Genomic DNA, 26,393 nt, shown 5'->3' with positions numbered 1-26,393 from the left:
TGTGCACACATTTGAAATACACGCAAATATGAACACAGAGGCAATGACAAACTCACGACCAGCCGGTGTAAACATAGAAAAGCCTCTAGATCTCTCAAAGATCCTATACTGTGAGGCTTCAATCTGCTTTTAGAGACACCATTTTGACCGTGCCCATATGTGAATTTTTGCTTCTCATGTGTAATTGTGTTATACCCAAGATGGCATTCATCATCACCAATGCAGGTAATGATGTGAAAGTTTCAAGATCCAGACAAAAAGGGCAGTTTAGAAGTCTATGATGATGAAGTCTGTGTGTGCAGTAAGAACTAACCCCACCTATGACTACCACAAATGTTGGAAATAGTATATCACTATAAGGGAATTAACAGCGCAATTGGAGCGCTTTTTGGTTCATCCTCCTCAGCTAGGAATACATTTTGTAAATCTTTTAGCTTTGAACATTAGTGTATTTTGCACAAGTATAAGTTTTACAGCCAATGGCTGTGAGTACATACACTATGTTGGAGTTATGGTATACTAATCACTATTCAGTGATAATGTACTCTCTCATTCATTCGCTTTCTTTGCGTGTTGGTGTTTGTGTGTGTTTCTTGGGTGGAGGGGCCAGTGTGTGCTCAGCTTAGTCACCATGGGGGGCATTGCCAGGAGGGGCACACAGGGGTTGGGTGACTTAAATGGAGAAAAATCCAATAATTGTATCCGTCCAGAGGGAGGGCAAGCTTTCAGGGAGGGAGAGCGTCCTGTTATTAGTCTTTCTTTTTTCTTTCTCTCTCTCATTTCATCCCCTAATTCTAGGGTGAAGGGGGTAACCTAAGAAAGGGAGGGAACGAAGTGGAGCGACATGAGGGTTATAGACTGAGCTTGCTGTTAAAGTATGTCTCGTAATTAGCTGAGCATTAGCAATGGTGACAGTGTAAGAGCACTGGGCAGGGAAGCACCCTTTAACGCTCTACTCATTTCCTGAACTTAATCTCCACCGCTTACTGGTAATAGTGCGCACGTGCACACACATCTAAGCACACACGCACATACATACACACTCTCACTCTCTTTCAGTCATGCAATGCACAAAGTCACATAATCAGCTACTGTCAGGAGTGAGAGAGGACTCCCTGAGCTAAGCTACACCGAACGGATCAGCTTCAATCCCTATTGTGATCAAAGCCATTATGGTGGTTTACTGCAGGGAAATCAACCCCCTGTGTGCGTTTGTGTACATAAATATCTATGTCTGCATCTTCCCATTACCATCAAGTTGTGTTCACAAGTATTGTGGTGGTTGTTTACATTTCAAATGTCAAGAAGCCTTCAACACCCAACAGTACTACAGGCAAGTCCCTGTTCCTGGTTTCCTCCAGTGGAAGGATGGAGGAGACAAGGCTGCAAAGGCGAAAATCAATTACTTACAATTAAGTCAACCTCAACTCTTTCAGTATGCCCTGAAGCCATTCTAGTCTTGCTTAGACTACTTCCAACCCCCACTACTACATCATAAAGTGATAAACACAGCATGCACATACACATACACACTTAATAAGCCGCATATTCCTCTTGTGTTTCTTTTTGCATTTTTTACTTAAATTATAGACATAGAAACAATAATAGAGGCAATGGCAAAAGATACAGTTAAGGTGCGTTTCAGCCGGTCATATTTTTATCCAGCAAAAGAGAACAGCCAAAAGAAGTAAGCATGTTTAAAAATGAATTTTAAATTGTGCCCGTTATGATTCATTTGGCTTCTCTAAAACATGCTACTTAAACTTTCTTAATGTCTATCTTTAAACCACATTCCAGAAGGTAAAAAAGCTATTAATTTAATTTTCGCCACCACAATGCCTTAAAGCATGCAAAAAAATGTGTAAAATAACTAGAAACAAAGCTCCAAAGAATTTCCTCCCTTAAAGGTATCTGTGAAGGCTGCGTGGCTAGCCATCTTATTTGATCTCCAAATACCACCAGATGCTAAATCTTTCCTGTACCACTGAATTGAAATAAAGAACCCCTGTATTACATAATACTCATTAGCATTAGCATTATATTAACAGATCTTACTGACAGAATAATATATTTCATTCAAGTGACTTGAAAAAAAAGTAAAAGTAAAAATATAAGTAGCGAGATAATGAAGAAATGAAGAAATAATATAAATGAACTAGGGCTGCATTATTAATCAAAATTGCTTTATGCCCAAGTGTAATTAAATGCACACAAAAAAAGTCACAAAGAGCAAGTACTGTAGTGCTACAGAGATGCCCAAACCTAAAAAACATATCCTCCAGCTGTCAAGACATATTTTTGTTTGGTACAGAACCCGACAAAAGCCAAACCATCATTTTATTTATTTTTTTTAGTTTTTTCATTGAAACTGAAAGACGAAAGCTGCCATTCAAACTGAAATTACAACAGTATATTGCAATCATAATATCTGCATACATAATTTCAGTTTATTTTAAAATTGAACTTAAAATAAACAATTTTTTCTTTAAGCATGGAACTAGACTAACTCATGACCAAATGACGAAATGATTCAAGAGTGACATTAGAGGCAGATTATTTTCATCATCACAAGGTACAATTATAACTAATATTTTGTCAAAATTAATTCAAAATTTATTTTGTGAAAATACAAAAAAATTGTTAGTGAAGTAACACTTGACAACAACTCTGAGGGATGAAAACGTGGGCATGGATCAGCTTGTGTAGTATCGAAGGGCTTCACATTGATTTTTGTTCCGTTGGCTTAAATAAAAATCATTAGAAACACCTGAGCTCAGTCCAAGGCACATCAGTAGAGAACCATTTCTATAGAGAGCATGTTATAAACAGCGCAGAGGGGGACCACAAACCTTGTCATTGACACAACTGTCTGAGTGAGCGTGTGTATGTGTGTGTATGCCTGCCAGCTCCCAGTCTAGCACTATTGTCTAACAAGGTCTAATTAGCACTATGGCACAATGAATTAGCATAATTATGCAAACAGGGCTCCGCTAAAGGCTTGGCACAAGGGGAGGCTACGGGGGGCACATTTTGCAATATGCGCGCGCGCGCGCACACACACACACACACACACACACACACACACACACACACACACACACACACACACACACACACACACACACACACACACGATTCTGATGGATCTACTGGATACAGGGAACACACAAATCTGTCCAACAATGAATTAACAGTTAAAATTGACTTAACTTGTTTGATTGGGCATGTAGGTGCCTAGTCCACACAGATTCAATACTATACATTACCTGACATTTGACAAATAGACACACAGAAATGACCAGCTAACCCCCCTGCTTGCCCTGCCTCACAACACTCAAGCATTCTGGGCTTATAGTATTTACCAGTGGGGGTGATAGGTGAAGTCTGTGGGAGATAATAGGGATGACTGAGAGCCTGAAAGGCCAGTAGCCATTCAGACAATGACAGCTGTAGTGAAGAAGGCTCTATTAAGCTTAATTAGGATGCCTGGCTCTTGATTACAAACATGCACACAAAGACACACTAAGACAGGAAGAGGGAAAGCATTACTTTAAATGAGAGTTATCTTTACAGCATGTGTGGCTTCCAGTGCAGAATTTTAAACACTAAAACCTGCAGAATTTATTCCTGTTGGTGTGTGTTGTGTATATTGGCACATTAGTCTGTAAGGGTGACCTTTGCTTGCAACATAAACCCAACAAGTAACCCCAGAGCCCAACAAGCCTTCTTACCAAAAACCCTACAATGTCAACAAGCTTTACCCTCTCAAGCACACACGCACACCTCCTCTGATGCATTCTTGGTCACCCAACCCCAAGGGCCTGTATTGTGTCCTAAAATCCTGATCCCTAGCAGGAAACAAGCACCCCCTAAAACCCCAAACAGCATCTGCACAAAGCCCTTACAATTACAAGCCCCTCTGTCAGCTACAGAACCAGGAAGGTCAGAGGTTCAGAGTCCACATAGTTCAAAGTGATCAAGAACAGTTCAAAATAAGATCAATCATTCATTGACAATTTGACAACATATTATGAGTTAAAAAGGTAACTCCAAATGACCTTTGGATGACCACCAGAGGGGTGATTCCCACCTCATTATTTGCAAATGTAAATAAAGGAGCAGCAATATAATATCAACGTTCTAAAAATAAAGTAATAGAAAACTACTTTCAAAAATAAGGTGTTGGTGCATTTAAAAGATGAATGTTCAGAAATAATTAAAAATTTTAAATTTTCACCTATTGCTAAAACAATCTGATGTTCTGTAGTTTAGGGTAAGAGAAAACTTTTTTTTTTTTTTTCAATTCAGTATCTGCAAATCAAATTCTAAAAATGTTTTTGCAAAGTCAACAGCATCAGCATTTTTTTAAATTATGATTCAATTTGTATTACTTTCTTTACCTGTGATTATGGTGTTTTGGGATGACAGCTGAAACTGAATGTGCAAGTCATTTGAGCCTTCCTCTAATTCTCAAAATTTTACTTTTTACTAATTACTTCTTACTGTGCTCAATTAAGTATTTTTGTAGACATACATGTCTGGTGTTGTAGCACAGAATGATATAGACAAGATAATGGGTTATAGATTATCTTGTAGATTATGCCAGTATTCTTGACTAAACACCAATCCAGATATATGATTCCATTCTGAGCTAAATTCCCTTATTTCTCAGATATTCCAAACAAGGGGCGGTCCAACTTTTCCCAGTGATATAATAACAGCTCAACATCCACTCTTTGTGTTTGAGAACATCTGCATTGAGAGTCCTTGCTTACTCCTCCAGTCTTAAAATGAAACCACTGACTACAGCTTATCATCAACTTAAGAAACAACATATTGTTCACATACATGCACAGTGGTAGGACAAACACAATAACTGGCAGAGAGGGTCATGCTGAGAGGGGGTAGCAATTTTAAGCTGAGTCCACACATTTTGGAAGCAGTGAGCTAATCCGGCCAGGCTTTTTAGCCTGCTATTCAGAAGGACAAGGACCTCTAGGATTTGGGCTTGTCTACACCTCAGGGGTGGGGGATTATCAAGGTAGCAGGAAAGGTGGAGATGGTGGAATGGTGGGCAAAGTGAATACATGTTTATTAGTAGGACTGTGTAGATTTCGTAAAGCATAAGTGTGAGGCTTTGTGAGCTGTTCACAAGTAGGAATGTGTGAGTGTTTGTGTATTTAGAGGGAATTCACTCTGACTCCCACCCCCAAAAATATACCCCTGAGCTCTGACAGGGTCACCTCTGTGCCTTTCAGAGCCTCCTCTCAACCAGTCCTAATTGATCTCATGCATTACTAGTCCCAAATATGGGATGGAGAACAGGAGGGAGATGGCTGGCTCATTGTCTGTGGAATGAGGTCCCCTTTGCTAGTGGCCCTCTACTCCTTGCACGCACACGCACACACACACACACACACACAGATAGACCCATAGACCCACACAGACACACACACACACACACACACTCCACCTCTGGCATGCCCACCCACCATCTCCCCCCTCCTCCTCTATGCTCTCATCTCCGGCTGTGCTAATCCACCATCCAAGTCAGAAACTCAGTTACCCATCTGGCCAAGCATGGCTCCAGCTGAGAGAAGAGCGAAATAGAAGGGTGGAGGGAAGAAAGAGAAGAAATGGTAAGCAGAGAAGGTTGAGAATGAGAAATTAGGGGGTATAGTGTAAGCAGACAGGAGACGAAGAGAAAAGGAATGAGAGAGGATATGATATCTTAATCAAGTTACCACTTTAGAGTAACAGAGGTGGAGAAAGATAAAAGAGAATGAATTAGGTAGCTGCAAATACCAAGGAGAATTGGAGGCTGGGGGAGTGGCATAGGGCAAAAACATGTTGACCTCTTCTTTAGCTCTCTTCAAAGAAAAAAAGTATTTATCCTATTGTTTCTTTGTAAAGAAAAGGGATTATCTATTCTGGCAGGAAGGAATGAGAGCTGCCACTGAGCTCTGTCATAACTTATATTGTCTGTTCCCAGTGTGCAGTGGAGTAGCCTCTAGCTATGGCCTTCACCTCTGACCCTGACTCCTGTAGAGCCATGGTTAACACAAACCCATGGTCCTCTTCATAACCCATAACATGCCTGTGAAGATGGGTCTGCACAGAAAGCGGTTCATAATAAATGGAATGGGGTCACATCTAAGTTTATTGACAATGGAGAAGGACTGCCAAGCCAAATATTATATTTGTATATTTATACTACCCATACTTTACATTATTGTGTTGGCATAATGTTGCACTAGTTTAGATTACAGGTAGACTAATAAATTACAGAAAATACATTAATAATTCAAGAAATAGATATGCACTTTATATTTTGTGTTATAAAGTGCTTATAACTCATAAATATTTAAATTTCAAATGTGCTTTGCCTGATAGTTTTAAAAAAAATAAACTTGGTGGCTGACATGATGCACATCTAGTTGAAATAGCCCTATGACTGGATTTACATTGCGAAGAAAGAGTGAATCGAATTAAACTCAACCAAAATTAAACTCAGACAAGCAACAGAAATGCTAACTAGAAAGAAGGTCAGAATCAAAGCTCTTGTATTTCCAATGATGAACTCCATAGTTCATCATAGTTGCACATTCAAGTTGCATGTGCAACTTGAATAACGCTCATTCCCTACTCCCAAACCACTGATCACTATCAGCAATGAGAAGATAGCAATACACTTCCCTTCTAAAGGACATCTAGAAGGAAAGCGCACATGCATGAAGGCATAGCAGCACACACCACAAGTTTCACCCCAGCCCTGGTTGGTGTGTGTGTGTGTGTGTGTGTGTGTAGGTGCCAGGGAACAGAGAGTAAAATGAACTCCCCTGTGGGCATGATCACAAGCACATTTGCATAAGCATACAAACAATTTTTCAAGTAGTGAGATAAAAAAAATGTACTTACAGACATTTCCAGTGTTGTCGAAACTGGTCAACACTTCATTAACTCTTAGAGGCCCCAGGCTATCCCTGAGAGACATGGAAATATAAGTACTAATGTACTATTTTAAACCAAAGAAAACATATCAAAAGGTGAGCATGAAATTGATGTGTGTGGGTTGTTGTCATTATGCTTCTTTATATATATATATATATATATATATATATATATATATATATATAGCCAACAACTGAATCAAAAGCGAGTGGATTTGGATTTGTCTAAGAAGACATTTCGCCTCTTATCCAGGGGGCTTCATCAGTTCTCAACGCAGCTTTCTGACTAGTCCTCACTAGTCACTGGTCAGACTAGTGCGAAAACATCTTAGACAAATCTAATTCCAGCTGTTTTTGATTCAGTTGTTGGTCAGATATGACTATGACCTGGATGAATGAGAATATACACAGACATACCCTGATATAAAATAACTGTATACCTGGAACATATTCCATAGTGACAGTTATCCAAATCATCTGGTCATGCAATTCCATGTAACATCTATGCCAGCGTGACACTAAAGCCTGATGTGTGTCCATTCAATTGTATGTACCTGAGTAAGGCACTGTACTCTCGAAAGAAGACACTTCGGTACTCCACCCACTGGTCATCTGAGGTATCACTAGGGTCTTGTGTGGCAAGCCTTTTCCTACTGAAGAGGTCAAAAGTAGCAAACCGTCTAACAGAAGCATGTTTGATCTCAGGACTGTCCACCTGTTTCTGACACAACACCTGTGAAAATTGGGAGTAAAAAGAGAGCAGCATCTTTGAATTTCCAACAAAGGCATATATGCCTTAACTGTGAAATCGTCTTAATAACTATCGAGTGTAAGAATTAATCAAGCTTATTTTTCAGTCCTTACACTGCAAGAACTAAACGAACAGTCTCTCTGGAAGATTATAATATGTCAAATGTCCTCATTTTCAAAAACAATCTCATGTTTTTTAATATACCAAGTGCTGAATATACTTTCAGTCTATGATGTTGCAAACAGTACAGTTAAATTACACAGGATTAAATGTGCATATTTACATCCTTAACTGATAGAAAACAACAGCTTGCGTGAATTGATTTAATATTAATCTATCTATTGCATTTATTACTGTGCCAGCGGGAAAAACAGCTAGGTTGATCTGCAGCAGGGCGCTTTTCTTATCAGCTAAGAGTAACATTCGAAGGATGACCCTCTAAGGGAAAAAAATCTAAATCCCGGGTCACAGCCTCTTCTTGTGGAAGAACTCAGGTTCTGTATATTTAAAGATAATGTTTTCTGGAGGGAAAAGAGAAGATAGTTTCCTACTTGTGTCAAAGTCCGTGTAAAGCTACTAATGCTATCCTTGTGGCAAAAATCATACAACATACTATTATGAGATAGACTATAATATGTCAGAGCAGATCAGACTATAGATGAACCAACATCAATCAAATACAGACTGTTGTCTATCTTAGCAGACTGAAAGAGACTGAATATTATATTGCTTTAGCTATGTATTTCTTGTTTTTCCCTGTTGTAATCTGCATCACATCTATAATCGTTCAAACAACACATCAAAATAAATTAGACCAAAAAATAAATAAATAAAAAATAGGTGCTGCAAAATGAAACTCCACGCTATTATTGTCCTAGTTATGAGCAGCTGCAGGTCAATAAAGGGCCATGAACCTGCCTCCCCACTGCTGATAGTTGGCTCCTTTGCAAAGGCAAAACTTTTTATTTTTCATAACTTGATTAAAAACTAACAACAAAAACTTTTCACAACTCTGTTGTAGGCAAATACAAGGTATTTGTGTGTGTCAATGAGAGGTAATTTCATACTTTGTAATGGAAAAGATTGCATTTTCAGATATGACATTAAAAGGTTGTACTGATGCATTTCATTTTTAAAACATATACCCAACAACAAAATCCTTTTATAAAATAAATACCAAAATATATTATTAGTTAAAAACTCTTTTGGTCCAACATTTATGATAACCCCTAGCATTAAGGACCAAATATTCATATACATGTCCAATATCAAGTCTCAGGCTGAGGCTTAAGAGATTTCCCAAATAGCCCATGTTAGTAAACCAAGTCGTCTTAGCCCAGGTGGATGTTAGTGTTGTTCCTGAAACGGTACCTGTCGCAGCAGAGTCCACCTGGCTCGGGCCACATCAGTACTCCCGCAGGTCTCAGGCCGGGAGGTGTGGGGATCAGCTGCACAGGTGTCCTCATTGAGATCATCTCTCCTCAAAGGCGACACCGACCCGGGCTTTCCTGCAGCCCCGGTGTAGTCCCCTTCCATTGTACCTTTGAAGTTACGGACGGAAACAAACCTGTATATAAATTTTCTAGCTGCGGAGCTGTCACAGTTATCGGTAGCAACGAGGTAATACAAAAATAAAGCTTTTTCACTAAACTACGCCGACGCAGAACCGATCGCAGATATTGCTTGACGGTCATCACCTGTTACACTCACAATGGATGCATGCTACTTCCGTACACTTTAGGTATTCGAGACATAGCAATCGATCCTCGAAACAGCGATGTTCAGTGGCGGTATGGTGTGCTGACCCTGTCCCGTTAGTTATGGCCTTTAAAAACAAAGTTCTGTTCCCTTACACGTAGAAAGTTTACACCTCGTATGTTTGTAAATGAAAATTTTACTTTAACCATCCACCGAGCCTCATAATCTCTGAACTTTTGGTTTAGAGACCGACCTGACAGTTTTCCATTAGAAACTCGCGCCCGTGTGTGTCTGAGTTTGATTGCCTTAGTCTGGTACTGCTCACTGCGTCATCAGCAGCGGGTTTTATTTATTAAATCATGCACGTGCGTAGAATTGTCTTGTTCCTGTTGTCAACGTCCAACCTGAGCTAGATGGATTCATTTACAAGATATTTAAACTATGCCAAAGGGGAAATATATATTTATTTGGAAAATGCGTTTAGTTTTGCTGCAGGGTTAGGCTTCGGGTGCCTGCCGGTGACAGTTAGCATCTCATGAGCTAGTAAACAGTAAACAGTGGTCAGGTTTAGCCCGTTGACAGCCAGGTGTTTGGAATGGCGGCCGTCTCCTCAGCTCGTTGCTTTCCCTTCCGACTCCGACTGTGGAGGCTACCCGGTTACAGACGGAGAGCAGGGCTCCACTTCGCCGTCCACCGTCGGTACACGTCGGTAAGGATGCTCCGTTAACGTCAAATAAACAGTTTTACTTACCTTAGGCTTATTATAGCACCGCTGGCCTTTAAGGTGTCTGATAAAGTCAGAAAAAATCCGGTTTTGTATGGAAGCACATAGGCATCGGGAGGAAGCAGTCTTTGCGATGGGCTATGGAAATGTTTAAATCAAGCGGGGGAGGGTTACAGCTTTCTATTTGATATTTTCATTTCCATGGTGAATTTCATTGTCTTTTTAAAACATTGTCCTGTAGTAGAAGCCAGCCTGCCTTGACTGTCTGCAGGACTTTTGGATCCAGTATTTGACTATATTTAGTCATCAACTCTTCCCTCGCTTCTTGTGCTGCTGGTAGACACTTAAACTCAAACTTTATTTACCCCAAGTTACTCTTCTTTACTCTTCTATTGTTATCTAGAAGGGTGAGTCAATATTTTTTTATATATATATTTGCACAGCTTTTTCTCTCTGTATTTAATTTCATAAGTTAGAAAGTAACAACCTATTAACGTATGAAGGATGTTTTTAATGTTCTTGTCAGAGGTTGTGTTTTTTGGTAACAATAAATCAACCCAGGAGCCCTCAGACCTTGAGAACCTGAGTTACAAGATTCGGCTTTTCTACCACAAGAAAAAGAAAAGATTTTCCATAATTTATAATGCAGTTGTATCTCAGGATACTTCAGTCTCAACAAGGGATCAGCTTGGCTCCGGTCTTGAGAGGTACAAGGACTTGCAGAGGTATTTCTACAGGAGACTGAAGGCAATATACCACAGGTTCGCCAACATACCTGATCACTCAGTGGTAAGGCCTATGTTTTAACCCAGTTTTTAGTATGACATGACAATAATATATATATATATATATATATGTGTGTGTGTGTGTGTGTTTTTTTTTTTTTTTTTTTGTTGTATCACAATATGATCTAATGTCCTTAGTATTAAGTCCCAGTATTTAGCTTTTATAGTATCACAAACTAAAGATGCTGTACACTTTGCTATTATGTCTGGTATGTCAGGTCTGTGGCCATCATCATGTGTATTTCATTGAAATTGATGGCATCTACAGAATTGACAAGAGACAGCGTAAGCAAAAAGCATTTTTTCTCCCAATATTGCCCTAATCTTATGTCTTCATCAATAACTTAAGTGACCGCCATACTTTTGTGAATGACTCAATTCACACTCCCTGTTACTAGGAGATCTGGAGCCAGAGCAGGTGCTAAATCTAGAGCAAGTCTCTGGAGGACAGGAGGACTCACTTATAAATGGAGAGAAGAAGCAGAGGTTAACATGGAGTATCCAGAGAATACGTTTGTCCCCACAGGAAAAGCACCTCGCAGCCACACTAATAACTAATAACAAAGAAGAGCCAAGGTTAATCAAACAGAACACAATTACACATAGAAAATACCCATGATTTGACAATGTTAGTTTCTGAAACAAGGAATGGATTATTACGCTGTGACAATTCAGGTGCTTGGTTTTGAGGCTTCAAAGAAGAATTTCCCCTCAAATGGATCCTCCACATATTATATTCACACTGGACAAAGTCTACAGCTTTGGTATGTTCTAAGTTTTCTGCATACAAACAAAGTATTTTTATAGCAATTGTGGCAAAAATGCACTGGCTTAAAACGTTATTTTTCATGTCTGCATGGGCAAAGAGTGGGCCACAGATGAGGACCTTTTCTTTACGACTCTTGAGGATCTGCGATGCAGCAGAGTGTTTCATCTGGACCTGGCCTGCAGTGGAAGTAGGATAACTTCTGCTTATGAGGAAACACAGCCTGAGTAAGTGCAACCAATGTTATATCTAAGCTATCTATGCTCCATCTCTAACAGCAAATTCTAATTTCTCTAGTGTGTTTGTGGAGGTTGCCCTCTCCACTGACCAACAGATACTGAGCATCAATTGCAACAGTCGGACCAGCTCAGAAGTGATGATAATTGATACAACAAAGCCAAATGTCGAGCCTTTGCTGGTTCAGTCACGCCAGCAGGACCTGTTCTACCATGTTGAGCACTGGAAGAGGCAGCTGATCATCCTGGCTAATACAGGGCCTGGACAGGAATATCAGGTAGAATTTCTACAATAAATGTGTAAGCATGTAAGAGATATTATGTGAGCCTGTCTCCACAGTTCCATTTGTACCCTATTACCACAAAGAGTTGTGTGACCAATTGTATAACTAATCAAACAAAACATGTATGTAAATGTAACAGATAGGTGTCTCTTCAACATCTGCTTTGTGCTCAATATACACTTTGATTGGTTTGTTGATAATGCAACAGTTCTTGGATACATGACACATACAAACAGAACTGTGAATACTTGTGCACTTGCTGTTGCTGATTCATTTCTGTCTATAAATTATCTCATCAAACTTAATTTCAAAATTTAAAATGTGTGAGTTTTGACTTCTACACTAAGGGCAGTGTAGTGGTTAGCACTGTGGCCCCACAATAATAGGGTTCGGTTCCCGGCTTTGGTCCTTTCTGTGTGGAGTTTGAATGTTCTCCTCAGGTCTGCATGAGTTGCCTCCCACCATCCAAAGACATACATGTCTAGGTTAACTGGTGACTCTAAATTGTCTGAATGTGAGCATGAGTGGTTGTTCGTCTCTGTTTGTCTTTCTGTGTTGGCCCTGTGATGGACTGGCGACCTGTGCATGGTGTACCCTGCCTCTCACCTGGAACATTGGCTGGGATTGACTCCAGCACTCTGTGAAACAGAAAAGTGGTAGAAGATGAATGGACTTCTACACTTGGTGGAAATTGTTGTTGGTCTCTCTTAACAACTGTTACTGTGATGATGGCTTTGGAGGAAGAAAATAAATGCAGATAGATTTTCTGTGTTTTAATTCTAGAATAAGTGCTATAATTATCTTAAGTGTCCTTTCTATTCACTAGGTGGTACAAGCCCCTCTCTCAGAACCATCAATGGTTTCCTGGGTCACATTGTTTTCCCCTGGCCCTGGCACTGTGATCAAAGACATGGATGTTGTTGGAGACCACTGTTTGCTCACTGCAAGAACTCCAGCCAATGAACTTGTCCTGATTGTAGTCCCGCTGATTGATACCAAGAAAGCATACACTGTGCAGGTTAGTATGTCAGAAAATACTTTTTTGTTTTTTACCCTTTTTGCTTGCTTCTAGTTTGGGTTTTTATTACCATATTGTTCACGCTTTCACCCTATATTATAATTTTGTATTATTTCACTCATTCCCAAGATCCCCTCCTGGGCTTGTACCATTCAAACGAAGAAACCAGGCTTGGCAGACCAAGGCAAAGTCTTGGAATTCCTGATCTCATCTCCAGTCCACCCTCCAGTGCCCTACTGTCTATATCCTGAGGATGGGTTACTTTTATCGGGCACTGAAAATGGCTCCTCAGAACACCAGGGCAATTATATCACCACGCGCATGGAGGCCTGCAGCCAAGTAAGAACACTTGAAAAATAAGAAGTGCACCCAGGTGGTAGAAATTACACATGCAACACAGAAAGCAGTAGGCAATGAATTTCGTAAAATTTCATGTAACACTTTACCTCGATTGTGTGTAACTGCTCCCTCACTGCCTCACTGCAGTAATACACGTCTCCACACCATCAGTGCTGCTACTGCTAGTAAATCATTTTCGCTTAGTTTGCTGCTGAGTTTGTAATAACCATAAATAATAGAATGTTTGTTTGAATTCATTTTATCATCTGAAAAGTGAAGAGTTGTAACCAGAAACCAGCGAAAGTGATTTTGTGATGTATTCAGATTAGGTACTAACACATGGTAATGCATATTCTACCAGCAGTTGATTTGAATAAGAACACTCCTAGTTTTGAGAAACAAATTGAAAATAGAAGATTAATATTAACATACAAGTGTGTGTGGATTGTCTATCCATGTATCTTCTGTAGGATGGTACTCTTGTGCCAGTGACACTGTTTCATACTGTACCTGTGGAGGTTACGAGACAGGCGCCGCTGTTGGCCCATGTATATGGAGCTTATGGCAGAGATCTCAACATGGATTTCTCCCCAGAGAAAAGGCTGCTGCTGGAACAGGGCTGGGCTCTGGCCTACTGCCATATCAGGTAATGTACCACTTCTCCAGCAGCCTAAAACAGACTTGATTGACTCAGCAGTTTATTTACTTATGATGCTTGATGTTCGTAATATTGATTGTATATTAGAATGATTGTGTTTATGAATTTAAGCTTTGCATTCGTGGCAAGCGTCACACTGAACCTGTTCTTTACACATCCCAGAGGTGGAGGAGAGCGGGGTCTGTCCTGGCATAGACAAGCCCGTGAGGAGGGTAAGCACAAAGGAGTGGAGGACTTACAAGCCTGTCTCCAACACCTCTTCTCCCTGGGAGTCTCCTCTCCTTCCTTCACTGCACTTACAGCCTGCAGCGCTGGGGCTGTGCCTGTGGGAGCACTGTGCAACAGACAGCCCGGCATGATACAGGCTGTCACACTGAAAGTAAGATGTTAAAATTGCAAACTTTAAGAGACACTATTTACCAATTTGGAAGTGATATTACAGATTATATGTAACACATCACTGGTCTTTACACCACAGTGCCTCATCACATTAGATAACCCATTCCAAGCTATCTCTCTTTCTGTGTCCAGGCTCCTTTCCTGGACGTGTTGGGAACAATGGATGATCTCAGTCTTCCTTTAACTTTGGAGGATAGGGAGGAATGGGGCGACCCTGTGGAGAACCTAAAACACAGACTCGCCATCACTTCCTACTGTCCCCTTCACAACATTACTCCTCAGGTAATAGTGATACCTCTCGCCCAAATTTCCTGCTACTTGCTATCTTACTTTCTGACATTCAGTCTGAATCTTGCTTCCTATTATCCTGATTTCTGATCATATTGGAAAGCTTAGCAACAGTTGATTTTGACCATGTTGAAAAATTGTTTCAAATTCCAGCCTACATTTTCCAGAGCCAGAATATGAATAGCAGTGAGTCAAATAATTTGTTGTCTTGTTTGAAGCAAGACAAGAAGTCCTACTCATTCATTCATCTTCTACCGCTTATCCATTACTGGGTTGAGGGGAGTGCTGGAGCCAGTTCCAGCTCACATTGGGTGAGGACATTGGGTGCCAGTCCATCACAGAGCCAACATACAGAGACGAACAAACATTCACACTTGCACTCAAGACCTCCGGGTAATTTAGAGTCGCCAATCAACCTAAATGTACATGTGCATGTGTTTGGACTGTGAAGGGAACCCATGCAGGCATGGGGAGAACATGTAAACTCACCACAGAAAGGCCCCAGGTCTGAGAATTGAGCCCACAACCTTCATTTTGTAGGGCAACAGCACTTACCACTATTCCGCTGTGTTGCCCAGTCTTATTCATATAATGGCTATGAAGAAAAATCTAGCTGTGGCAATTGAACTGTTTATTTCGAAGACACTGAGAATCATTGAAAATAACTTTTGCTTCTTAATTAAATAAAAACTGCATCAACTGACTTTTCACTTGAACTCTTCATGTATGCAAAAGCACTACCCATCGATGCTGCTGACAGCTTACAGACATGATGCCAGGGTTCCTTTGGCAGGGGTCCTCAAATATAGTGAAGAGCTAAAGGCAGCCATTCATTCACACTTCACCATGAATCCAAAGTCAGGTATGTACACACAAACATACATATCATCCCAGCAACTTAGTTTCTTGTTGACCTTGTACATTCACATATGGATATAAGTGCATGTTACTGTCCAAATGGATTTCAGTATATCTTTTATGGAATAGTGTTTGTCTCTAAATGTTCTGCTTGTTTTTTCTTTTAGATGTAATTACTGAATCATCATAGTTTTTAATAGCTCCCAACAGTAGTGTCAGGTGTGCATGTCTTTGGAGGCAGCAGTAACAGATGCATAGCTATCCGTCAGGGGAAAGTCCTATCAGACTTTTAAGTTCATGACCTAAGTATAGTATAGGTCACCTTGTCAGACAGCATGTGCGTCTGCGTGTGTCAGCTAATTGCTCTCATTTCCCTGTAGATGGGCTCTTTCTCCCTCTCACTCATAATCTGCCTTCACCACATTGGTGGTACTCCTCTTTACACCCATCTCTTGCACTGTCTATACTCTTATTTCAAATGCACACATTATCTCTGTCTTTCACCCTCTCTCACTTTTCTGTTGTTCATCCACACATACACCAAGCAGCTTAAGTGTGTGTGTATGTGTGTATATGTCTTCCTAATCTGTCTCTCTGTTCTCCGGAGTCTTTGATAAAGTGCTGATGGCATACACACATGCAGGCTGGTGGGTAGGCCTATTAGCATGGTAAAGAGATAGTGTATCAGAGCAAGAGATTAGACACCACAGACTGGGAGCTGTCAAGGTCAAGACCGCACTTGTGAAACAGCCAGTACCACAGAGACCGTAAGAAGGGATAATACGGAGGTGGTAGACAGGAGGGAGGGGAATATCAGATGGGAGCTAGAATGAATGGAAGGAGAATAAAGACAAAGTGAAAAGTGAGAGCAACAGACATAAGATTTGGGGCAACTGGACAGAGGGAGATGGGGAGCAGAGAAAGTGGGCATTCAGTAGGAAGTCATGTTTTAAAGATTAGAGCTCTTTGCCTCCCAAAATCTGACTTTGACTGCTCACTGTCTTTGTCTTTCTTCTAGATCAGAAACCAGTACCAAATATAACTCTGAATATCCAACCTGGAGCAAATCACCTTGGACCAGAAGACTTTGAAGAGAATCTGGAACAGGTGACTTCCTGTTGATTATTAAAATGATGTGCAAACCACAACTACCACCAAAATAGGTTAAATAGAAAATGTTGTCACAAATTTAAAATGTTAGTCAACTCATTACACAAATATTTCATTTCCTAACTCTATTCAGGTGGGTAGAAGTTTTAATTTCCTTTTCTAATATTTTGAGCATTACAATTGTTTTGGTATTGTACTGGTGTGGGAAAGATTTATTGTCAGTAATTAGCAGCCGAACTTGGCATTCAGCGAGGGCAGCATTATCTTATATAGCCCTAACTATTTTCTCACTTTGAGAACACAAACAGCTGATGCCAACAGACTGAGAAATTTGATTTCTGAATTCTCCCCAACACAGGAAGCCCTCAACATGGCATTTCTCTACACAGAGCTGGGCATGGACCCTCCCCGCCATCGACGCAAGAGGAAAAGACAGAACAGCTATCAAGACCCAATTGAACAAAAATGAGGCCAACATCTACCATTGCATTTACAACAGCTATGTTGACACAGTAGTCACAGTAAAAGACAACATCTACAGTGAATGTATCTGCAATGCTCTTTATTAGATAAGCTTAACAGTGTCGATACCAAAGAGGCATCCTGATTACTTGATTTTTTTTTTTCTGTGATAACAACACCACTGTTGGTTCATATTAACATTTATAAAGTATGTCAATGGCCTCCAAATAGCAGGCTTTCTCAGACACATAGCACTGTGTGGGGTGATTGGGATTATACCGAGTTGGGGTGGAGTACTGAATCACCAAACCCTCTCCTGCTTCTGTCAGGATACGAGACCTCTGCAACACCATGCCATTGTTGACTTGGTTTGTGCTCATCAGCACCTTCAACTGGTCTGGTAACTCAGGAACTGATGAGAGATCTGTGATTGCAGATTGTTTACCAAAGTTCAGTACCATGAGGAAAGCTTTGCTATGCCCATCAAGCTCTCTGAGGTAAGAAAAGACATTAGCATCAGCATGGATGTAGCAGAACCAGCCGCGCTGAAAAGGGAGCTCTGTTTGGCGCAGTGTGTTCAGAAAACGGTATTGAGCCAATACAGAGCCTTCATCTTGTTTCTGGACCTAGAAGGAAGAGCGGTAAAGTGACTTAAATAATAAACACAGGAGCGCTCTGCTCAGATCTAACAGTGCTCTGAGAGTGTGTACCTCCACATTGACATTTCTGTAGTTGGGGTGTACAGGCAACCAAGTGGTGTTGAGTTTGCTGCTGAAGCCTGCATTTGTGTTACTACTCCACTGCATCGGAGATCGCTGAGGGTCCCGACTGGCACTCTGCAGTGACAGGACAAGAGTCATTTTGGCACTAAGAATAATGTGTGTATTCACTGCCACTTTATCAGGTACACAGGAATAAAACTGATGCAGTCTAAAATACAACATGACAAGAAATCACTATTCTATTGCCTACACATCATTTTATCCTGTTTTTTTTTTTATGCAGCTGCTGCATTTGACAGAGATGTCAGTGTTTAACTTATATTGTTCTCAGTGTGTTCACATAACTGACTTTGTTGAATTTGGCGAAAGGATCCTGTATCTGACTGTCTGTGACATTAATGTTCTCCATGCCAATCTCTTCGCCATAGTAGGTGGTAGGTGTGCCTGGAAGGGTCAGCAGCAGCATGTTGATGACACGACTATAGGCCTGACCAGCACTGGAGGCAATTCGAGGCTTGTCATGGTTCCCAACCTGACAACACATATTTGAGAAAGGAGGAGGCAGGATATGTTGGCGTGCCATGGAAGCAAAAGACAGGGTGAATGAAGTGAGAGAGTATTGCATCTTAAAAAAGGTATAAACTAAGGTATAGGTTTATGCTGATGAACATGTTATTCCTTGTATCTTATTGCCAGTTACTTCCCTGTTTCAGTGAAGTGAGCCACTTTATCACAGAGAGATGTGATTATTTCTAAACATAATTTAAGGTCAATGTTACATTTAGCGAAACTGTCACTGCTTTTCAGTGTTTAACATGATGAGCAACCTACACCCTGTGTAACATAGTCATAAAGTCATGGAAGAGAAACAGTCAGTCAATAATCTGACAGTCTAAGCGCTGACATCGAGTAAGTTAATGAGATGTCAAACCTCAGCTTGAGATGTCCGCGGTTTGATTTTTGTGGATTTTACCATGATGATGAAGAACAAAACATCAGACATCATTGGCAGAAAAGTCTTTGAAGTTTAGGTGGATTATCTCCGTCTAATATAATTGTTTTTTTTTTAAAGGAGCCAAAGAACAAATCCTGACTGTGGAGACTCACCACCCAGTTGGGCCATTGGCCCTTGGGCATGTTGGCCATCCAGAGGTGAACCAAATGTTGAACCCACATGCCGCTGGTGTTGTGAGGCAGGTCCAGCAGGTAAAAGTTAAAGGGGAAGTCACTCTCTTTGACCAGGGGCGTGCCATAGTACATCATGGTCTTGTCCACTTCATGGTAGTCATAAGACTCTGTCACCATGAACCTGGAGTGCAGCAAGAACTTTAGTTTACTGATAATAAGCAAACTGATTCTTAGCCAAGTTTGGTAGCTCATCTTTAAGAACTGCTAGTGTCAATACACCACACAGGACTATTTAAAGTCACTGCAGCTGAACGCACAACATGCAAAATAAACTGGGTTTTAATGAGCTATGTAATGATAAATTTAGTACCAGTCTCATCACTGTCCTGATGTTTGTTTTTCTGTGTTATTGTTGCTTTTTAATTTACTTTAATATTTCATTTTGCCAGCTTACTATGTTCACTGTTCTTTTTAGCTGAGAAGCACTGTCAAGTATGGAACTCTGTTTGACTGAATAAACATGGCTACATGTGGTATAGTTCTGATACCTGTATCTGCTGGGCTCACGGCTGAAAACATCCATCTCTGCCCTCCATTCCCTCAGCAGGTCATGTAGCCCCAGCTGACTGGTGGTGTAGTCATGGTGAAGGTCCCATTCTGAAGTTATAGACTCCTGGAGTGAACAGAATATCCAGAAATGGATCGCTTATTTGATTTTTGGGGTGCTGTCGTAAGTGTCGCAGTCAGGCGAACAGTGGAGCAGAGGTTCACTGGTATGATATTTAATTGAGACCATCGACTCTGGCGCACTAACAGCTCCACAGTATTTTCCTCTGCCCACCTGGAGTTAGGAGAGCTTAGGTGTAAATGCAGTGCTTTGTCAGGCCAAATTACAGGGTGCAGTGACAGGCAAGGTAGTTAGAGAGTAAGAAACCTGCTACGGAGTAAGATGTGAGTGACTTTGGGTTTCGGTAATCCTGTCAGGAATGTAAAAAAAAAAAAATCTGCTAATTTTATTGATGGGTTGATAAGCTTCAAAATGGACAAGAGGGCAAGCAGGACATTAGCAACCGTCAGGGAACCAACTCAGGACACGGCTCTGTCCTTAGAGCCCGGTTCAGCCGAAGGGAAATGTTTCCAAAAACAGCACACAAGGACCAGACCATGGATCTATTCATCACTGAGGTATATGTTTGGCCACAGTGATAAAACAACTGTGTACGTAGTTATGACTGGTTGGATCATCATCCATACTGATGTTTCCAACAATGACTAGTTTTGTTGCAGCTTCTTAAAAATGAGTTGTCGGTCAGTGTGCTGCAGCAGAGTGTAACTCGGGTGATAGTGAGCCAACGGTTTCAGAATTAGTGTTATTCTGCGGTGGTTGGTAAATCCCAGTGAGTCCCTAATCCAGCAAAGTATGCCTGCTTTCTACTAATCTTCCCTATGTCAGTTTCAGTCTCCAAAAAACAAAGTCTTTCTGAGTGAGCTTAACTCGGCATGAATCACAGACTCTAGGTTCTAATATTATTATTTATTTTTTATTTTTTGGGTTGTTATTCGTCTCCCCAGAACAGCAGTGGGTGACCTGGTAATTACACCAGCCATACATGAGCATTAATACACGGGGCACTGTGCGAACTCTCCCACTAGCAGAACAAACACAATCAAGTTAATTATCTTTGTTGTGATAGCTTTTATGCTTCACATCGTTAAATCCAGACTTTGATATGTTGCTATAAAACTCAATAAAGAGGATATTGTTTACTAAAATGCACCTTGATCTCCTGAGTTCAGTGAAGAACTGTTCTGCAGGTCTGGACAGGTCACTAGTCACTTAAATGGAACTTGCTTGGAGCAGTATCTTCACATTAAAGATAGCATGATGGGATGAATTTGTATGATGATTGAGCCATTCGAACTGGCAGATAAAACAAACTTCACTTCAGGTCAAAGTGCGGGCAATTAGCGGGCACCCAGTAGAGATATTACAGTAGCTTCACTGAACTGAAGAGGCAACACTTACTGGTGGTTTGTTGGGGTCCACCTGTGGTTCATTCCTCAAGTGCGTAGCCTCCAGGATGTGCTTCACTGCATCCATCCGGAACCCATCCACTCCCTTCCCCAGCCAGAAACGAATAATATCCTGAAATAAAATAATAAATATAAAGTGATTAAAAACAACAGTCTACAATATGATTCTGACAATGTGGACTTTAGTGCTAAAGTATCAGTTGGTGAAACCGATGAAATTCCCACTCATTTCAACAAGCCTCTCATTCAACTACAACTGAAGACTATCAATCATCAACATGCAGAAAATTCATACAAATACACATTTGCTATTCCTTCCATTGAACTTTGTGTTCTGTGTAGCATCAGTTAAAAACACACAAGGGTTAACAAGTCCAAGTTAATGTGTCACCAGTTGCTGCCATCACACATTACAGCTACAGATTACACAGATGTATACAGTTGTGTCACAGTGGACAACACAAAACAGATGAGAAGACAGGGAACAGAAAATGTAAGGTGCAAGATGTGAATCATCAGAGAAACAGGGATGAGTCAGTAGAGAGGTCATGTGTGTGGTCATGTAATCTCACAGTCATCTCTTGGCGGACGTGTGGGTTTCTGAAATTTAGGTCTGGTTGTTCTTTGAAGAACTGGTGAAGGTAGCATTGTCCTCTAACTGCATCATATGTCCATGATGAGTTCCCAAACACACTCACCTGAGGAAAACAAAAGGGGAGGGGGACATCTTATCAAGTGATAACTTTTGAAGCTCCTCTACTCTGTTGTTTATTCCAATACATTTATACCGTGCAGATGTATCACTACAGGTTCAATAAAAGTGGACCCAAAGACCGAAGCACACACGAAGCGCTCGTGAACAAATACCAACCCAGTTATTAGGTTTTGGTGAGGTCGCACTGCAGTCAGTCCAGACATAGTAATCCTCATAGTGAGGGTCTCTTATCCGGCTCAAGTTAAACCATCTATGTCTGTCACTGGTATGATTGGGAATGAAATCCATGATCAGCTTCATACCTGAGAGAACACAGATAGGTAAGACTCAAAGACATTCATTCCAGCCTTGTTACCCCCTCTCCAACCTCACTACCACATATTTCCTGACACCTTTGTTGTGCATCTCCGCCAGCAGCTCTTCAAAGTCTCGCATAGTGCCAAAGAGCGGGTCAATGTCCCGGAAATCTTCCACATCATAGCCAAAGTCTTTCATGGGAGAGCGATAGAAGGGACTGATCCAAATTGACTTGATGTTGAGGAACTGGAAATGATCCAACTGTTCCAGAATTCCTGACAGAGCAGAGAGAGAACATGTCGATAAAAACAGGACACTGAAATACACGGTCGCAATCATGAGTTCAAACACAAACAGGACAAATGGTGCTATGAATCCTACGAGCAGAAAGAGCTCAAATCTGAAATGACCACAGCAGTTCCTACAGTACAGTTTCTACAAATCAGTAAAAGTGGGCCACACCAAAAAAAAATAAAAATAAATAAACAAACAAACAAAAACTTGGCCCTGAGCTGGACGGGAGCCAGATACAACAATAGCATTTCTCATCATGTTGAGTTGGTAGAAGACCAACTGGGCACTGAATGGCACTCAATGGAAGAATGGTAATGTAATAATATTGTGATAATCACATCACACTGTAGAAATTCTCCATTATCTGACCAGAGATACTCAAATTTCATCCTTTAACTGGAGTAAAGTAGCTCATCAAATCACTGCATTACAATTATAGCCATAATATGTTTTACTCCATTATCCTAAATGTGCGACTGTTCGTTCCTGAAGTCATATTTGTGGAATTCATTTTGTAAAAAGAATCTGAATCTTCGAAGTAACGACGGTTTAAAAATTACCTTTTAAAAAAGGAACGGAAGTGTAAATCGTTATTTCCAAGTTTCAGAAAAGTGTGAAGTTACCTGTGAGGTCTCCCACTCCGTCCCCGTCGGAGTCCTTGAAGGAGCGGGGGTAGACCTGGTACACCGGGGAGGCCTGCCACCAGCTCAGGCAGCGCGGCGACAGCGCGATCACCGTGGCGGTGAGAGCCAGCAGCGTCAGGGTGCAGGCCACGGTCAGCCAGAACAGGACCTCCCGGGGAACCCGGTACCGGGCCTGGGAGGAGTACAGCAGCAGCACCTCCTTGGGCATCCCGGCGTACGGTTTGATCTGTGTGTACTCCTCACACCGGTCGGTGCCCGGCTCCGGCTCCGGCTCCGGCTCCACGGCCACCGCCGCGGAGTCCCGCTTCTCGGCGGCCTCCTGGTGGTCCTGGGTCCAGGGGTTCCGGGTGGTCTCCCCCAGGTCCACACCACCAGAGCGCTTCTTCAGTCTCATCTCTGGTCTAGGCTGGAAACAAACCGCTCAGAGGGGACACAGTGCGGACTGTCTCCTGTGTCTCACAGGGAGGAGGGGAGCTGAGATGCCTGACCACCTGAGGAATGTGGGAAGATTAGAGATCTCCTCCTGCGACTTACCGACTGATCAACATCCCCACTGACGCTTCATCAGCCTTTATTTCACCCAGCAAGACAGAGGTTTCCCTCATTTATCAGTTTACAACTCTAAACTTATTATGGCGTGGCCATTTATTAACTTAAGACAATCTGTGGGTGTCCTCCAAGAACTTAGAAATAGAATAAACATTCAAAGAATCGAACAGTGAAAGAGGCTGTGGTTTTACTTCAGCTGGGCCAGAAGACTAATGGACGGATGAGCGGAGAATGACAAACCCGTCAACACAAAAGCTCTTCTTATCGCCACTTTAACCATCAATACAGTTGCATTAACCTTTGTCCTCTTGTTAACGTGTAAACCAGGTTTTTTATTGTTTTGTTTTGTTTTGTTTTTTAATCCAGCTAATTTCACTATATTCCAGAAGTTTATTTTCCCTGTCACATGTCCATGAAAGGTCTTACAGCTGCTGGAGGACATGAAGCAGAGTAACACCACCTATTGGAGTGAGGGGATGATAAAGGCAGAACTTGGTGAACTATCTATTTATATCTATATATTTGGATATTTGGACAATGCAAATATCTGTGGACCGTTCGCATTGTCAGAGGACATCACACCGACTAAATCCTGGTTTACGGTCCTGCGTTAAATCGCCGTAACCTGACCTCCTAAATTTGAACTACGCGTCGAGGGGACGCAGACCGAGGGAGCTGATTGGTTCGCTCGGCAGCGACGCATTTCCGGTTCCGTGTTTCCAGATTGCGCCACCCCCGCCATTTTTAAACCTTCTGTTTGTACACGGACGGAGCAGGGATCGTGCCCAGGAGGTCAGAAAACATGAGCCCCTTTTACAGCTCCTCAAGCCGGAAGCTGCCGCTGCGTCTCCTAAAGATTCACCAGGGGGCCACGAAAAGGCCCCGACACAAGTGAGCTCGCTGCTTTTGTTCCATGGTTACATTTTGGCTCTGTCTTGTACACAACACATAGATCACAAACACACAAACTCGCATTTCAAGCTGGGACTGGGGCGGGAAAAAACGCATAGCAGTTTAAATTTAAATCACGTTTTATTGAAGTTTATGTTCACTGTATGGTCTGTAACATCACAATATCAAAGTGGGAAATTAGCACAGGAAAAAGGGGATGGTGAATGCCCTGCTGTTCCACAAACCGCAATGTGTTACCGACTTTGGAAAAACAGTCAAAGTGGATCATACATCACTCCCAAAGTTCACACCAGCGTGTCATTAGCTCATTCTTCCTAGAAAATACAGCATGTTTACTGGAGCTAGAAACCACTGGAATAAATAAAAAGTGTGGAGCTCCTCATGGCCATCACACATCTATCTGTCAGTACGTTTATGAAGAGTGACCACAGACTGTCCCCATCCTGAAGAGCTCACATGAGGAATGTCATGTCTGTCTCGTGCCGTTATGCCATTTTGTGGTAATTTCTAAATCCTCGCCTCCTTTTTAGTGGCCTCACAGTCACACACCCTGCCAGGCCAGAATAACTGACAGGTTCAGGAGACAGCATCCTTTTAAAAATTCTCTTTACTGCATATCCTCAACTCAAAGCAACAAGTCAGTCAAATCATTCAGGCATCACCAACCCTGCAAAAAAAAAAAATGTCCAAATGTGAGTCTTGATCATTATCATATAAAGTTTGTCTTCTGTTGGTTGTAGTTGGTTTTTTTTATTCCAAAAGGAAAGCCAAGCTTGTTCTATCATTAAATGACTGATGAGGAGAGAATGTGATGCTGCAGTGCTGCTCATATTCAGTCCATGCAGTGGAATCAGTGTGAATAATGAAGAATTACATTCAGAAAAATAAATGTTTCTCCCTTCTTCCCTCCCTCAACTCCTCTCCTAGCCCAGTGTCTGATATAGCTTAAACATAAAGGTTTAACTTTAAAGGGCTTTGTCCAGTGTGGTGAACTCCTACACAATATAAAGGGAATTTTGAAAAGATAATAGCCTACAATGGTAGGAACTGAATTTAACACAATCAAATCAGGTACAAAAAGACCAGGTGGACTTCGGTCTAATAGAAAAACATCCTGTGATGGTGTTTTTTCCCCTCTCCAACATTGTGTTGCACCACACTGAAAATGCCCACATTATCCCCGCCCAGTACATCTTCCACTCTCACACCAAATAAACTCCTTCCTCAATCAAAAAACATGCACAACTATAGAGCTCCCACCCCAGCCACTCCCTCCACAACAAAACACAGAAAGAAAATCAATCATCTCATTAAAACAACACAACTGCAAAAGAACTACACATTCAAGTACCTATTTGTATTATGGCACCAAGAGCAACTGTACCACAAGAACATTAACCAGCCACCAAACTCTTTTGGGCCTATTCTCTTTCAATACTGCCACTTCAGAAAGCGCAATGAATTTGCCATCAGATGATTGAAAAAAAAAAAAAAAAGTGTATATTACATTTGTGTATGTATTTTAAATGCATCTACAGAAAAGAATACACACTCTAGGCATGTGTATCCACTTTGTCGATGTGCACATTTGTTTTAAAAAGACTGAAAAGGAGGTTATTCCTTACAAATATTAGCCTCTGAGGTCTCATCATTTTTTTAGTGCTTGGATTGACAGAAATGAGACAAACCCCTGGTCAGGGCAAAGAGTTAGCCCAGAGCATTCCCAACAACTGTCCTGTGCCTTCCAGGCCAAGTCCATGAAGGTAACTATG

The 26,393-nt window shown here is 41.3% G+C and overlaps 3 protein-coding genes across 6 annotated transcripts in view; 1 reads left to right on the top strand and 2 right to left on the bottom strand.

The window, feature by feature from the left end:
* The window catches only part of camkmt (calmodulin-lysine N-methyltransferase), a 96,319-nt gene extending 86,931 nt beyond the window's left edge, over window positions 1-9,388 (bottom strand). The window contains exons 1-3 of the mRNA XM_029521179.1: window positions 9,073-9,388; window positions 7,505-7,683; window positions 6,919-6,983 (exon numbers count right to left, since the gene is read on the bottom strand). Coding sequence (XP_029377039.1) covers window positions 6,919-6,983; window positions 7,505-7,683; window positions 9,073-9,237 — 409 coding nt within the window. The 5' untranslated portion in view covers window positions 9,238-9,388. The remainder of the gene's footprint in view (window positions 1-6,918; window positions 6,984-7,504; window positions 7,684-9,072) is intronic.
* Window positions 9,389-9,762: 374 nt separating this feature from the next.
* On the top strand, window positions 9,763-19,683 carry prepl (prolyl endopeptidase like). Of its 4 annotated transcripts, none has more exons than XM_029521517.1 (15): window positions 9,763-10,108; window positions 10,784-10,912; window positions 11,127-11,193; window positions 11,307-11,484; window positions 11,584-11,672; window positions 11,775-11,901; window positions 11,972-12,188; window positions 13,021-13,212; window positions 13,342-13,551; window positions 14,022-14,197; window positions 14,372-14,588; window positions 14,741-14,890; window positions 15,632-15,758; window positions 16,773-16,861; window positions 17,223-19,683. In XM_029521517.1, exons 1-15 carry the CDS (start codon window positions 9,995-9,997, stop codon window positions 17,331-17,333), a joined length of 2,193 nt encoding a protein of 730 aa, XP_029377377.1. In that variant the 5' UTR covers window positions 9,763-9,994; the 3' UTR covers window positions 17,334-19,683. The 4 variants fall into 4 exon arrangements, 2 of the variants coding, with proteins under 2 accessions (XP_029377377.1, XP_029377376.1); XR_003841700.1 differs by lacking the exon at window positions 9,763-10,108 and having other exon boundaries at window positions 10,237-10,912; window positions 17,223-18,647; window positions 19,121-19,683; XR_003841699.1 differs by lacking the exon at window positions 9,763-10,108 and having other exon boundaries at window positions 10,237-10,912; window positions 17,223-18,683; window positions 19,121-19,683.
* slc3a1 (solute carrier family 3 member 1) lies at window positions 17,400-23,982 on the bottom strand. Its single transcript, XM_029521518.1, has 10 exons — window positions 23,140-23,982; window positions 22,318-22,497; window positions 22,082-22,227; window positions 21,783-21,908; window positions 21,203-21,322; window positions 19,725-19,849; window positions 19,156-19,357; window positions 18,398-18,580; window positions 18,037-18,162; window positions 17,400-17,952 (listed from the first exon to the last, which is right to left on the bottom strand). The coding sequence occupies exons 1-10, from the start codon at window positions 23,552-23,554 to the stop codon at window positions 17,521-17,523; spliced, it is 2,055 nt and encodes a 684-aa protein (XP_029377378.1). The 5' UTR covers window positions 23,555-23,982; the 3' UTR covers window positions 17,400-17,520.
* Window positions 23,983-26,393: the final 2,411 nt, after the last annotated feature.

This window comes from Echeneis naucrates, chromosome 15 (assembly GCF_900963305.1).
Source record: "Echeneis naucrates chromosome 15, fEcheNa1.1, whole genome shotgun sequence".
NCBI lineage: Eukaryota > Metazoa > Chordata > Actinopteri > Carangiformes > Echeneidae > Echeneis > Echeneis naucrates.
This window is presented reverse-complemented; position numbering and strand designations above follow the sequence as displayed.

Bases quoted from the DNA above. Each gene is read 5' to 3' on its own strand.
- prepl (XM_029521516.1), top strand. From the start codon at position 10,628: ATGTTTTTAATGTTCTTGTCAGAGGTTGTGTTTTTTGGTAACAATAAA. The intron at 11,194-11,306 runs GTAAGCAAAAAG...CCCTGTTACTAG, and splicing joins CAGAATTGACAAGAGACAGC to GAGATCTGGAGCCAGAGCAG. The intron at 13,552-14,021 runs GTAAGAACACTT...TATCTTCTGTAG, and splicing joins GCATGGAGGCCTGCAGCCAA to GATGGTACTCTTGTGCCAGT.
- slc3a1 (XM_029521518.1), bottom strand. From the start codon at position 23,554: ATGAGACTGAAGAAGCGCTCTGGTGGTGTGGACCTGGGGGAGACCACC. The intron at 22,498-23,139 runs GTAACTTCACAC...CTGCTCTGTCAG, and splicing joins CGGAGTGGGAGACCTCACAG to GAATTCTGGAACAGTTGGAT. The intron at 18,163-18,397 runs GTCAGTTATGTG...CTGTCACTGCAG, and splicing joins CTTTCGCCAAATTCAACAAA to AGTGCCAGTCGGGACCCTCA.